The sequence below is a fragment of the Neofelis nebulosa genome, chromosome 9 (genome assembly GCF_028018385.1).
Source record: "Neofelis nebulosa isolate mNeoNeb1 chromosome 9, mNeoNeb1.pri, whole genome shotgun sequence".
Lineage (NCBI taxonomy): Eukaryota > Metazoa > Chordata > Mammalia > Carnivora > Felidae > Neofelis > Neofelis nebulosa.
Genome location: NC_080790.1, coordinates 120,447,564 through 120,462,878, shown reverse-complemented (window position 1 = coordinate 120,462,878; position 15,315 = coordinate 120,447,564). Strand labels below are relative to the sequence as shown.

Genomic DNA, 15,315 nt, shown 5'->3' with positions numbered 1-15,315 from the left:
TCTTCTTCTGAATGCCCACAGCACTTTACCTCTGCCTCTCTCCTACCGACTTCTATTACTAATGGATCACTGTCACTTGTGTCCATGGCTTTCTTTGCTCACTTGAGAAAATAAGCTCCTCAGAGGCCAGATTCACAGCTAACATTTCTGGACTGTGTATATGGCTAAGACTGTGCTGAAAGTTTATTTAACTAGCGTGATCCTTCCAAATCTCTCCATAATTCATAAAAGTCAAATATGATGAAATAAATAATACTTCTAAAATAAAAAGCATCTTAAGGATATTTACCAAATTTGATGAGGCAGGCAAAATGGAAGAACTTCAAGCAAAAGTTTCAATTACTTACAGACATTTGCAAGTTTTTCAGACCAATGTTTACTCATCAATTCAGCCTACCAAGCCATGCTACATTAGTTTCACTATCAAAACGATATAAATGGAAAAAGAAACAAAAAGAAAATTCTAAGACCTGGATAAATAAGCTGGCAGAATCTCTTCTCCAGTCTTCTTGCTACAAAAAATCCTACACAGTGTCCCACAAGCCTCAGCTCTTCCTGCTTCATAGTTATCAGGAAATTCACTTGCATCAAACATAGGATTGGAAACCATGGTGTCTGTGGACATTTGTGACCCTTTCCGTCGAAACTCCATGCTAGCTTGTGTTGTAATGGCTGAGGAGAGAAAAGGAGGGTGTTATTACATTTGTCAATACGCAAATAGGCTCATGGGACCCTGGACACAAAGATCAAGTGTTGGTGTCATTAAATAGTTATTGAAATAGAATTCAATAATGCTTGTTTGGCAACTATGTCTTAATTTTTTTTTTTTTTTTAAGGGGCTCTGGGAAATCTTCTTTGAAAATAGTAACAATTAATTTACAGTGATATTAACAGTTTCACAGATTCTACTAGAAGCATTTTTCAACTGAACTTTTGATCAGCAGAGTACATTTGTATATATCTGTACTCAGAGTCTCAGATATATAATAAAGAATTTGGCTTTTCTATTATTAATTCTTTTTCCTCTCCCTGTAGAATGATGCTTAAACATTAAGAAAAACAGCTACTGCAATTTACATATTACCCCAGACAGACATTATAATTAAATGGGCAAGCCCATGCCAGTTCGTATATTTTAGGGAGAGGGCAAAGTAAGGATGAGAAATGGGCAGGGAGGAAGAGAGAGCATTCCCACCACCCACCCAACTCCAAAACACACACCAAAGAATCGCCCAACCAAGCAAAATGAGAATGAATTTTAACAACCACAGACAGCAGCTAACTTGAGGTTGATAAATCAGAAAATTGGATTGGCAAGAGAGATTATCATGGTCATTCGTTGTCACTGAAACAGAAGCCCTTTGAAAGTTGCTTTTACTTTTAACAAAAGATTTCATAGTGTATTGAAAATCACTCTGAAATCTTTTATCACTCTACGTGAAATGTTTAAATTATTTTGTAATAATAGTTTTAATAGAGTGCAGAGTCAAGCATAAATCTTTATGCAACTTCCCATGAGCCATTTTTGTCCTGAATAAGCTATCCAGCAATAATACAATTGAAAAACACTACATGCAGAATGCATACAAATCAAACACTAAATCTGTATAAAAATAAGCTTAAAGCTTTAAAAAAAAAAAAAAAAAAAGCCAAAACACAGTTAGTGCAAAGTCCTGGAATTCATGACATGACCAGACTAGTGTACAGAAATAATGGGACTGATTCAGGCAGATTAATTTGCTTTTGCCAACAATCTTCCCCATTCAAAACACAGAAAAGTATTTTTCTTCCCAAGTGCAAAAACTACAAGAGACAATGACAATCAAATTTTTTAATGGAATTATGAAAAAAATAAAAACATGACTGCAATTAAGGAGAAGCTTCTGGTTCCTACTTACAAGATTTATAAGAAAGAAGAATTTGGATAAAAGATGCTGCAAGATAATAGAAATAAATGGAAACAAATCAAAGGACAGCAGTAATTATAAAATACTTTAAAGATGGTGAAATTTTACAATAAGTTAAGAAGCTTTTTAGCTTTTTAAAAGTTAGATTAAAAGCTTTATGATACCACAAGCTAGTTCAAAAACAGGAAATTGTGCATTCAGATCCAAAATTATGAGTTTTGTATCATGCAAAACAATGAACGAAGAAAATTACACAACTACAAAGAATTGAGGTTTTGAACTGCCAATAACGTGCATTAAAATTTTAGTTCATTAACCCTTCCCAGCTCAATGTTACTTTTACAAACTACAGTGTAATGTCACATCAATCTGAAGCTAACCAGTTCATAGAAGCAAACACTTTAAGTTAGAGGTGAACTGCAGGCAGAATTCCTTGATGGCAGCCAGTACTTAGAAACAGACTAACAGTGTTTGTATTCCCAAACCCTCCATCCCCACGACTTCAAGAGCAGCACCCATTAGCACTCCAATCCAGGGAAATACCCGGACACCTCCTATCTCCTGGGTAATGTAACAGCCTTTCTCATCTCTGAACACAACAGGGGGAAGAGGAGCTTCTATCTTTTCCACACCAAGGAAAATGTTAAGAGTTCAAAGTAACAATTTGTTGCCCACATATGATCTGAATTCTGGTTTCTATCTTTTGGCACAAGAGGGTGAGCAAAGCTGTTACAAACTCCCTAGAGAGTGAGAAGATTTGCATATTCCCTTTAAGCAAGCCCACCAAGGAGGCAGGAGGTGGAGCCATTCTGGATTCAGGGACTTTAGAGTCAACAGCTTGATACCCAAAAGTTACAGCATAAGAATTGCACCTTAATAAAAATAAAAATTAAAAATATGACTGATTCGTTCTAGCAAATACAATACAAATTAATAAACATGATTCGGAAAACTCAAAATATATGGCACATGAACATAAGAAAATATAAGCCAAAAATGGTTTTCTAAGTTTTCATTGAGTCATTAGTAAGTACATTTACTTATCCACAAGTAAGCATTACTTTCAAGCTTGTAAACAAAATATGGAAATGGCAGAATATAAAGGGTTTGAATTCGAAGAAAATGAACAAGGGAATCTGTAAACTCAAACATGCGATCTCAAATCATATTCCTGAAAATATCTTCATATTCACAACTTTTAAAATCATTTAAAAATTTTGTAAGAACATCTAAAATAATTATACGTGTATAACGCTCACTTAGACCTTAGTTCTGAGATGATTCATAACAGCTAAGAATGCATTTCTGAGAGAAAGCAGAGACCTTTATGATCAGTATATTAGTTTTAATCCTTGGAACCAACATTCCCCCTAGACATGCATAAATTAGGCATCCTTTTCTCTCAAGCTACTTCCAACCCCAGTCAGAAAAGTGCTTTCTTACGAAACAACCAATACACTCATTAATGCATATAACACGGTGCCTGGGCACGTAGTAACTGTAGCTCAGTAAACGCTACCCATTATCATCGTTCTCCGTAAGACCTATCAGAAATATCCAGCACATTCTGCACTTCCCTACGCTCCCATCCTGCACACTATGCCACGACTTCCAAGTACAACGGTAGGATGACAAAAATAAATCAGATTTTATCTAAATAGTTTAATTTGTCATAAAATCTAAATGAAGATATCAGGGTTGAGTTATTAATTCTCCACCAGTCTTATTTAGTTCCAGAGCAAATGGTATTTTTGAAAGTGGGCCCTGAAATGAAGTTCTCTCAACTAAAACCTGAGAAGTAAGAGTCTTTCATGAAGCAGAAATTTTCTGATATTGGTATGTACTAATAAGTGAATGGCTGTCAGAATCTAAGAAAACACTTCTTGTGAATAAATTTCTGGTCAAAATCTTCAATTCTTTCTCTCAATATTATTACCCTGGCTGACATGAAGGGAACTTCCAGGCCACCTACTGAAAGGAATTTGATTCAACAAAAAGTGGCTAACCTGAAGTGTGTCTAATAAAACCAGACAAATGCCAAACCTCAAAGAACATACATAAAAAGGACAGGTAGGAAAACTTCCTAAATTCTGTTACTGCAGCTGGAAGGGGTTAAACACAAAGACACTGCTTGGTCAGAGACAGAAAGCTTTTTAAGATACATATTAATCTTGCAGGTAGGAAAGATTAAAAAGAAAAAAAAAGAAAAGAAAAAAGTGATAACATATTTCTTGAGCAATATTTACCAGTCATGCTGCTGTCTCTGTTTATCCCATTATGAAGTTTACAGTGAACAAACGCTGCATCAAATAACCATGATCCAAAGAGATTCAAGATGCTGTTAACCTTTGGTCTCCGAGGGGCAGGCAGTGGCCGGGGTTCAGAACTTGTCTGATTGGGACTTGACAGAGGAGAAGTGGAGGATGTCTGGTGCTGAACTTTCGAGGCATGAGCAGTACTAACCTGTTACAGGAGTGTAAGAATATATCCACACTCAAGAAAAATGTGAGAAAACACCAGGACTTTTTTAAACGGATAGCAGCTTAACAAGTCAACTTTACACAGCATAGTAACAGAGATGAAAACCCTTACTGTGCTTGTCTTCATGGTGGCCTTATTCACAGTAACAGCCCGGTGCCTCCGGTTATGTGGTGGGGTGGTATTGACAGCAGTGCTTTGAGGCATACTTAATCTATTCACGGGCGTTGGAGGAGCACTGTCCGATCGGGGTCTAGAAATGCCTTTTAAACAAAGACCAACGGAGTTATTCTTCACAGTTCCAAACACGTGGTCAGAAAAATCTTCCTCAAGGAACACCAGCGAAGGCTCAGGACAAGACTACAGCAGACACCATTAGTTGCCTCCCAATATCCATTCACTCTTTCTTCCTGATTACAGAATACAAGTTTCAGCTGGACACGGCTACCCAAAATACACAACGACATGTTCAAGCCTCCCTTAGAATAAGATGTGGCTATGTTCTGACCACAGAGAAGTGGGTGATTGTTGGGTGCGTCTTCCAAGAAATCTCCTTAAGAGGACCAATCAAATGTAGACTCTCCTCCCTTCCTAATTCCTGAACAGGATGGCTGGAACTCATTCAACCATCATGGACCACGAGAGAGTACACAAAGAATGGGGAGCCAAAAGACCAAAGCCTTGGGTCCTTTGTAACGATGGAACAGCTACAGTGGCCCTATACTACCTAGCCCTGGCCTTAACATATGTGAAAATAAACTATCTTGTTTAAATCTCTGGTACTTTGGGTTGCTATGTGGCAGACAAACTTAATTTGAACTATTACCTATGAAACATATTAACAAATGCACATAACAGATGTTTTAGAAAATAACAGATATTAAATATTACTGCCTTTCGATAGGTTAAAAAAATTGAGTTTTCATACTCTTAAAATGCGAAACAGTTTAAAATAATGGCTCACAAAAGGTATAACTTGCTTATGACACACAGAAGAATGATACCTAATGAATTTTAATCTGTATTTTCTTAGATTACCAGTGAGAATGAACTTTTCTGCAAATCATTTATTCATATTCTTTGTCCATTTATCTACTAAGTCTTATTCTTTTTCTTAGCATTGTCTGATCTGTTTATATAAAGACAACAAAAGCTTTCTAGCTTTTACATTTCTAGCTATTACATTTATTGCAAATAATTTTTCCTACTTTGTTATTTGTCATCAAATCTGGTGTGTTGTTTTTTTCCTTTTTGGCTTTCCATAATAGTTTCTAAATCTAGACTCTAAAGTTATCTACGTGTAGCTCTTCAAACATTTAGCAACATACACAAAATTCACCTAAGAATGCATCCACCAGACAGCTGATTCCACGCATGGCACGAAAAAATATTTGAGGCAGATGTTTAAGGCAGGGATACTGATTCAATTCTTGTGGCATTCCGCTCACATTTAAGAACTGTTCCTGAAATTTGGGAGTAGAGCTTATAATGGCCGGGTTACTCAAATCCACGGGATTACTATCAAAAAAGAGAAAAGGAATTAATTACACAGAAAAACTTTCTAATTTTAAAGGAAATAGAGAATGATCCCAGAAAAAGACATTTTTAAGAAAACTGAAAAGATGAAAAATGCAAACTAAGAACTGGGAAAAAAGAGAATGGTTCACAACCCTAATTTATAAAAAGGTCACACAGAGTAATTTAGAATCACCAATACACAAACAGAAAAATGAGGCCAGTCGAACCAGAATGAGAGGAAATGAGAATTAAGGCAGTATGCAACAGAACAGAAGTTACACACAACAGAAGGATGTGGCTAGTAGAGAAAAAAACAGGAAGCAATGAAACTGAACCGAATAGAATTATTAGAAAGAAAGAGAGAGCGGGAAGCAGCAATTTATCCTTCTGTGTAATTTTAGTGTATGCCTCAGTGACATTTCAAACAAGGACACTAGAGAGGCCCTCCTAGCCAAGCTGACCAGACACAGCACTGGTCACACACAGAAGCAAGGCAGTCTCCAGTCCCCACAGAATGCAACAAAGTCCTGGGAGAGCTATGATCTAAGCTGCAGCAGTAGGCAAGAGAACAAATGTCATATGTACCACAGGGGACAAGCTTCCAGAGAGTGCAGACCGAGCACGGCTGAGGGCAGCCTGCCTCTGCTGAGACAGGGACAGCAGGAGCCACGTGATGCAGATACGCCTACTGTCCCATGTGGCTCCACCTGAGGCCTGTACTTAGGAGCCACGCACTGAGTGCCAACATGAGAGCTACAGCACGGTTTCTGCCCTAAGACACTGGATAAAAAGCAAACGTGACACTAAATAATAGTACCTTAACATATGTAAGAAGCGAAACCACGTCTGTGCCACACACTCGTTATCCATTTCAGGAGGGATCAGACTGGCATCTTCATCAGGAACTTTAAATGGAGGAAATGAAGGACCATACGTAAAGCGTAGCAATCTAGAATAGAAAAAAATTGCACACCACCAAGTTCATTTCTTAACAGAGTGAAAAATATATTCAAGAATTAAAATATGATAAAAAGAGGGGCGCCTGGGTGGCTCAGTTGATTAAGAGTCCGACATACGCTCAGGTCATGATCTCACAAGTGTGTGAATTCGATCCCTGCGTCGGGCTCTGTGCTGACAGCTCAGAGACTGGAGGCTGCTTTGGATTCTGTGTTTCCCTCTCTCTCTCTGCCCCTCCCTGACTCACATTCTGTTTCCATCTCTCTCAAAAATAAACAAACATTAAAAAAAAGAGGTAAGAGAAATACAAGAGAAAACAGATGAAATGTGTATCATATGTAACAAAAGTAAGATCGATGAAAACCCTTACTGACAAGAGAGAAATTAAAAGGGGATTTCCAATTTTGTAAAAGATTAAAAAACTTTTTCAAATATTTGAATAATTTGTTTTTAAAATTATTAGTTATAATTTATATATTTAATTTATATTTTAGGTTATGTACCTATAATTTATAAAACCACATATACATGTTACACATTAACATTATGTATCATTAAAATCTAATTTTATATATGTAGCTTTATAATATATAGTATGCAATATATAAAATTGTACAATAATAGCCAAATTATGGAAAGAGCATAAATGTCCATCAACTGATGAATGGATACAGAAGTTGTGGTTTATATATACAATGGAATACTACTTGGCAATGAGAAAGAAAGAAATATGGCCTTTTGTAACAACGTGGATGGAATTGGAGAGTGTTATGCTAAATGAAATAAGTCATACAGAGAAACACAGATACCATATGTTTTCACTCTTATGTGGATCCTGAGAAACTTAACAGAAGACCATGGTGAAGGGGAAGGGGTGGGGGGAAGAGAGGGAGGGAGCCAAACCATAAGAGACTCTTAAAAACTGAGAATAAACTGAGGGTTGATGGGGAGTGGGAGGGAGGGGAAAGTGGGTGATGGGCATTGAGGAGGGCACCTGTTGGGATGAGCACCGGGTGTTGTAAGGAAACCAATTTGACAATAAATTTCATATTAAAAAAAAAAATCTAATTTTATACATGTAGCTTTATAATATACAGTATGCAATATATAAAATTGCATATGATACGCTAATTTTATGTTAATTTTATAATACATAAAATTACAAACCATACATTATCAATTTATAAAATCATGAATTATTTTTAAATGTTTATTTGTAACTAATTGCAAATAATTATATAGTCATATAATATTCAACTTACGTTATATAATTTGTTACAGAATTATAAGATAAATAATAAATTGTCATTTAAATTATTTTTAAAAGGTTCATCCCACTGCAAACTCCTTCAACACAACTAAGCTATAATTTTTTTAATGTTTATTCATTTTGAGAGAGAGCAAGTGCACAGACACGCGCAAGAGTGTGAGAGCAGGGGAGGGGCGGGGGGGTGGGACAGAGGATCTGAAGTGGGCTCTGCAATGACAGCAGAGAGCCTAATGTGGGGGCTCAAACTCAACAACTGTGAGATCATGACCAGAGCTGAAGTCAGACGCTAACCAACTGAGCCACCCAGGCGCCCCACAACTAAGCTGTAATTTATCCATAATAACAACTGCTATATAACTTACATGAAGTTCAGAATTTATAGTGTACCTTAAAAGTAATTCAACAATTCAGTTACTTAATTTATTAGTACTATTCCAAATGTATTTAAACGGTTCAAAGCCCTTTGACTCAATCGTCTTCTATCTAGAAATTATACCTTATATCTAGAAGTTATATCTAGAAATAACCAGAATATACACACACAATGTACATTCACATCAACAATATTTTTCATGTTTTTTATTTTTATTTTTGAGACAGAGAGAGAGAGAGAGAGAGAGAGAGAGAGAGAGCAAGCACACACAAGCGGGGGAGAGGTAGAGAGAGAGGGAGACACAAAATCCGAAGCAGGCTCCAGGCTCTGAGCTGTCAGCACAGAGCCCGATGCCGGGCTCAAACTCATGACTACGAGATCCTGACCTGAGCTGAAGTCAGACATTTAACCCACTGAGCCACCCAGGCACCCCAACAATATGTTTAAAGTAAAATACTGGGAACAACATAAATATCTAAACAACAATGAAATGGTTAAATAAATTACAATTCCATTTACATAATGAAAAACTACAAAGCCATTAAAAATATGACCTTGAATATACTTAAGTGAAATAAGTCAGAGAAAGACAGATACCATATGTTTTCATTCATATGTGGATCTTGAGAATATTAACAGAAGACCATGGGGGAAGGGAATGGGGGGAAAAAAAGTTACAAAGAGGAAGGGAGGCAAACCATAAGAGACTCTTAAATACAGAGAATAAACTGAGGGTTGAACGGGGGTGGGGAGGGAAAGTGGGTGATGGGCCTTAAAGAGGGCACTTACTGGGATGAGCACTGGGTGTTGTATGAAAACCAATTTGACAAAAAATTATATTAAGAAAAAAAACCAATGAAAACAGTAACAAAACACAAAGATAATATAAATTTTTTCTACTATTGCAAAAATAAAATATCTTGAGATTAAAGAATGAAAAAGGCACATGTAATTAATGTGGTTAAGAATCACATTAAAAAAAAAGCAAATAATGGGGCACCTGCGTGGCTCAGTCGGTTAAGCATCCAACTCTTAATTTCAGCTCAGGTCATGATCTCACACTGGAGACCAAGCCCCACATCAGGCTCTGTGCTAATGAAGCTTGCTTAAGATTCTCCCTCTCCCACTCTCTCTCTCTCTCTCCTGCTTGCTTGTGTGTGCATACCCATTCTATCTCAAAAAAAAAAAAAAAAAAAACATTTAAAAAAAGCAGGTAACAATACTACATAGAATAATCTTTTTTTTATAAAGAGAAATGGAAAAAATACATTAAAATGTTAACACTGGTTGCCTGTAAGTGATGGGTACTTTTCTCTGTCTTCCAAGTTTTCTATTTTGAGAATGTATTGCTTTTAGTGTTTTTATGTTTGTTTGTTTGTTTGTTTGTTTGTTTGTTTTGAGAGGGAGAGAAAGAGCACAAGCAGAAGAGAGGCAGAGAGAGGGGGGAGGGAGAGAGAATCCCAAGCAGGCCCTGTGTTATCAGCGAGGAGCCTGATGCAGGGCTCAATCCCACGAACTGTGACATCATAACCTGAACCGAAATCAAGAGTCCAGTGTTTAACCGACTAGGCCACCCAGGTGCCCCCCCCACAATGTATTACTTTTATAATCAAGATAAGAAGTATTATTTAAAAATAGATTTATAATTTTGACATTCACTAGGGTATACCAGAATCAAAAGAATATTCCAAAACCTCCATCTTTTAATTTAAATAATGATAAATGTATAAACATTTTATTAACTCAGAAAAGACCAATCTACCTTCTGATACATAATGCTACCTATAAATTATTTGTTTCTGGGGCAACTGGGTGGCTCGGTCAGCTAAGCATCTGACTTCGGCTCAAATCATGATCTCACAGTTCTTGAGTTTGAGCCCCACATCAGGCTCTGTGCTGACTGCTCAGAGCCTGGAGCCTGCTTTGGATTCTGTGTCTCCCTCTTTCTCTGCTCCTCGCCCACTCACACCCTGTCTGTCTGTCTGTCTGTCTGTCTCTCTCTCTCTCGAATAAACATTTTAAAAAATTAAAAATAATTAATTAATTAATTAAATTTGTTCCTGCCTCCACACTACCTCCCCCGACACCAAACCTAAATCAAATCAAGTCTCTAGATCTAACTACCAGTTGACAGGAAATACAGTGGACAGAGGAACATATTAACACAACTAGGACATAATCAAAAAAATTCAGAATGTGAAACATTCTAAAAACCCAAGTTTTTCAATAACAAAAACTGCAAAGAAATAAAAATGAGAGAGTAGGAACCTATAGTTTAAGATAGGCTTAAGAAACAGGTCAACTAAATGTAATAAGTGAGCTCTTAGTTGGGACTCAACGGAATCAACCACAGAAAGAAAAAAATTAAGGCATTCAAGGGAAATTTAAACATCGAATGGCTAACTGATATTAAAAAACTGTGTTAACGTTTTTTTAGGGGTGATAATAGTACTGTGATTGTGTTTAAAAAAGAATCCTCATCTTTTAGAGTTACATATTTTTTTTTTTTTTAATTTTTTTTTTTCAACGTTTTTTATTTATTTTTGGGACAGAGAGAGACAGAGCATGAACGGGGGAGGGGCAGAGAGAGAGGGAGACACAGAATCGGAAACAGGCTCCAGGCTCCGAGCCATCAGCCCAGAGCCTGACGCGGGGCTCGAACTCACGGACCGCGAGATCGTGACCTGGCTGAAGTCGGACGCTTAACCGACTGCGCCACCCAGGCGCCCCTAGAGTTACATATTAAAATATGCAGAGTTGAATTGAAAAATCAAGCCTGAAAAAAAATAAAGCCTTATTACTCACAGAACAGTGATAATATTGTATATAAATGGTAAGAAAAGTAAAATTATTATAACAAACTACTTTGGTTATAGTACAGCACATTATAGTATGGTCTCATTTCTGTAAAACTATGTATAAACATATATAATAGGATTTCTAGTGAACTTAAAACTTTTATACCTTTCTATAGTTTGGTTTAAGTAATAATCATGAATATTTTAGTAGTAAGATTAAGAGTGGGAGTTTGGCAAGGGAGGTAAGGTGCAGAATTTATCTGCTTCTCTATATTTGCTTAATCTGAAAGGTTGTAATTTAATAGGCACTAGTCAAAGTGCTATATCTATTTTTATTTTCTTTTTTAAAAAAAATTTTTTTTTTTTAACATTTATTTTTGAGACAGAGAGAGACAGAGCGTGAACGGGGGAGGGTCAGAGAGAGGGAGACACAGAATCCGAAACAGGCTCCAGGCTCTGAGCTGTCAGCACAGAGCCCGACGCGGGGCTCGAACACACGGACTGCGAGATCATGACCTGAGCCGAAGTCGGCCGCTTAACCGACCGAGCCACCCAGGCGCCCCTCTATTTTTATTTTCAAATGTTTTTTAACGTTTATTCCTTTTTGAGAGACAGAGCATGAGCGGGGGAGGGGCAGAGAGAGAAGGAGACACAGAATCTGAAGCAGGCTCTAGGCTCTGAGCTGTCAGCACAGAGCCCAACGTGGGCGAACCGTGAGATCATGACCTGAGCCGAAGTCAGGCACTTAACCGACTGAGCCACCCAGGCACCCCTGCTATATCTATTTTTAAAAAGCGGCTCGATTCTGTACCTAAAATACAATAACAGAGACAGGATACAAGCTTTTTACAACACATTCCATGAATCCCAGTAAGACAGAAGTAGGGAAAAGTTGTCTTAGGCCAGGCGGATGAAGGAAGGCAAGTCAATGATGACAACCTACCTTGATGTGAGTGCACAGGTGACCTTGCTCCACTGCTCCACCACTGCTGGGTGGTGCCTCCAGTTTGCCACCATCTCCTTGGCTGTTTTCCAATAAGGAGGTGTTGGGAAGCACCGAGTACAAGCTAGTAACCAAACCTCAAAGAGAACACCAATCAACTTCTCTGCTAGATTCTCAGCAATGCCACCTTACCAACAAAAAGAAAACAACTTTGGCATACTCATTTTTAAAGAAAAATCTTTAATTCAATGATTTGAGATAAGTGGTCAAAAAATTAAAATAACTACAATGTTAAGTTCTGACTTTCAAATAGCCATTTAATTAGTAAGAATGAGAAACTATTCTTAGGAACTCCTATGAAGAAAATCATAACAACATCAACCAATGATCATTTATTAAGTTTTCAAGTCACAGGGCACCTGGGTGGCTCAGTCGGTTAAGCGTCCGACTTCGGCTCAGATCATGATCTCACGGTTCGTGGGTTCGAGCCCCGTGTCGGGCTCTGTGCTGACAGCTCGGAGCCAGGAGCCTGCTTCAGATTCTGTGTCTCCCTCTCTCTCTGCCCCTCCCTCATTAACTCTCTCTCTCTCTCTCTCTCTCAAAAATAAATAAAGCATTAAAAAAGTTTTCGAGTCACCCTGCTCATTTCTTATCAAAGATCTTAGTCTTCTAGCAAGTGGACAGGACACAGAGGAGAAGGGAAAGGACAAACGTCTATGATGTGTGACTACTGGGTCCGTTTCTGTGCCGACTGATTCATGTATACGACCTCACATATTCCTCACATTAATCCTGCAGGATAGGTATTTATATCTTTTACCAATTGTTAGTTATACCCATTTTGAAGAGGAGAAAACTGAGATGAGAAAATTTAAGTATCCTGTCCAAGTTTACACAGTCAGTAAGTGAAGGAATCAGAGCAAATAAACACCCAGGTCTTTCTACCTCCAAACTTTGTTATAAAACTTTTAGGTGTTTGAAAGCTACTCTTCAAGGGAGAGAGGGACAAAGAAGGGAGCAAAAGGACCGATGCTGGGCAGGACAGAGCCTCAACCACAAAACCAGACCTGTCCCTCTGTCCTGAGCCCTGGAACTTGGGAGAAAAACAGGGGTCTGTACTCTGTATAACTCCACAAGGCAAACTTGGGATTAGCAGGAAAAGTTACAAGAATGTGTATTTCAAATGAACAAAAATTAAATTTCAACAATAAGCCCCAGAAGGGGAGGAACTGCCCGCTTTGAGTTGCTGAGACCCCTGGCACCAGGACTCTGCAGCAAAGAGCCAATGAGTCAATGACTGGCCAGCTACTGTCACTAACAAAGTATTCCTATTATGGGGTCAATAGTGGAATTCTGTGATTTCCTTTAGGTACTTTCCTGGACCGTATTGGGGTGAGATCACAAGCACACGTGCATGTCCGTTGGCAAAGAGACTACACAGATGAACAGGGCAACAAGGGAACCCAGTACTAGGAATATCGACTTCCAATCTGGGTACGCTTGCTACAACATACAAGGCAGGGCTTCTAAAATACAATCTGAAGGTGTAAAACGGGAGGCTTCTTGATGTCCAGGTAATGAATGGCAAACTGTCATACTTCCAGATAGAACACTGAAGATTTTGTAGATTTCACTTGCTGAACAAAGTATCTTCTGCAGCTGTCAAGTTTTTAGTGTCTACTTTGATAACTAGTTTGTAATCAGGTACAGTGCTTACAGGTTCTACCTTAGTTAGTTGTTCCTTATATAAGCTCTATCCTAATATACTAAACAAAGCTACTACTCCTATCATTATCAAATACGCATTAATGCAGAGGCTCTCCCCACGTTAGCAAAATCATCACTGAAGGTACAGTAACTTCCTATTATGCCTGTGAGGGCTTCCATTCTAAGAACTGTTATTTAACCTCGGTTTGCCAAATGCCATGCCAAAATGTAAATCCCCGCTGAGTCTACACATCGTTGAGTTTAAAGCGAACTGTATCTGGAGCTTGGAAATAAACTAGAAAAAAAATAAATAAATAAACAGACCTTGAACAGTTGGCGGGGCTAGAAGAATGTCATTAATCTGCAGAAGAAACAACAGTAAGACTTCCCACGTTTCTCGTGCCATGATGGATGACTCACGGGCCAGTTTCTGAATGGCTCTCAGGACCTGTAAGCATAGTCGGATCTGACTGGAGCCCTGTTCCTGTCTGAAGAAGAGACAGATATCACTGACAAGCCTTGAGGAAAGAGAGCAACAACTTAAGGACAGGCAACTTATGTACACAGCAAGCAATGGTCCAGCAGCACTCCCTAAGAGCATCAGAAGACAGGGCCAGGTGCACCCTCCTCGGTTCAAAGCTATTTCACCATCACACAGTCTGTCACCCCGGGATCTCAACCAACCACTTCTCTGAGAGCTTGAATAGCTCCTGGGGAAGGAGGGGACCACTAGAATGTAAGCTTCCCCTCTGGATTTTCTAAGTCTAAAATGTGCCTGGCACGTAACAGGCACACCATTTTCTGATGAGTGAATGCGTTAATACCCGCAGCCACTTCTGTTGCTCACACTGAAGCAGAATGGCCTTTGTATCCTTTTTAAAATTTCTTAAATACACATTTACAAGAATTCAGAATGTGCATTCATAGTGCTCACAGTCCGTCTGAAGCTAATGCCTGCTAGAGAAGAACCTACAGACCCAATGAAATACTCTCACAGGTCACTAAAACCGATGAGGTATGGAGGCAATTGCCTCAGAAATGAGCACCTGCTACTGCTGTTCTAATTAAAAAAAAAAAAGGGGCAACTTAACCTAAGATGGTGGTTCCCAAGATACCCTAGAAAAGTTTTATAACTCTTTAGTCCACAAGTGCATTTTTTTCCCAAGAGAATAAAACAGATCAAAGTATTGGGGCTAGAGTTGAAGACAGAGGTCCAGGCCCCAGCCCCTGATCCCTGCTTTCCAAAGCAGACTACCTGAGAATTTCAAGAGTAGCAGGAAACTCACTGCATAAGTGAGTGGTGAGTTGGCCTCCAGACCTCCTACGTACAACCCAAGACAAGTAACTAATAGTATTGAAATGAA

At 38.4% G+C, this 15,315-nt stretch overlaps 1 protein-coding gene across 7 annotated transcripts in view; it reads right to left on the bottom strand.

Annotated features, from left to right (window-relative positions):
- Positions 1–15,315, bottom strand: part of RALGAPB (Ral GTPase activating protein non-catalytic subunit beta) — an 89,924-nt gene that overhangs the window by 52,808 nt on the left and 21,801 nt on the right. For 4 of the 7 annotated variants that reach the window (XM_058685580.1, XM_058685582.1, XM_058685581.1 and 1 more), the window contains exons 4-11: positions 14,276–14,439; positions 12,245–12,431; positions 6,721–6,852; positions 5,725–5,903; positions 4,500–4,648; positions 4,154–4,370; positions 1,899–1,934; positions 471–672 (exon numbers count right to left, since the gene is read on the bottom strand). In XM_058685580.1, the coding sequence (XP_058541563.1) occupies positions 471–672; positions 1,899–1,934; positions 4,154–4,370; positions 4,500–4,648; positions 5,725–5,903; positions 6,721–6,852; positions 12,245–12,431; positions 14,276–14,439 (1,266 nt within the window). The remainder of the gene's footprint in view (positions 1–470; positions 673–1,898; positions 1,935–4,153; positions 4,371–4,499; positions 4,649–5,724; positions 5,904–6,720; positions 6,853–12,244; positions 12,432–14,275; positions 14,440–15,315) is intronic. The other 3 variants (XM_058685584.1, XM_058685585.1, XM_058685586.1) reach the window with 1 other exon arrangement.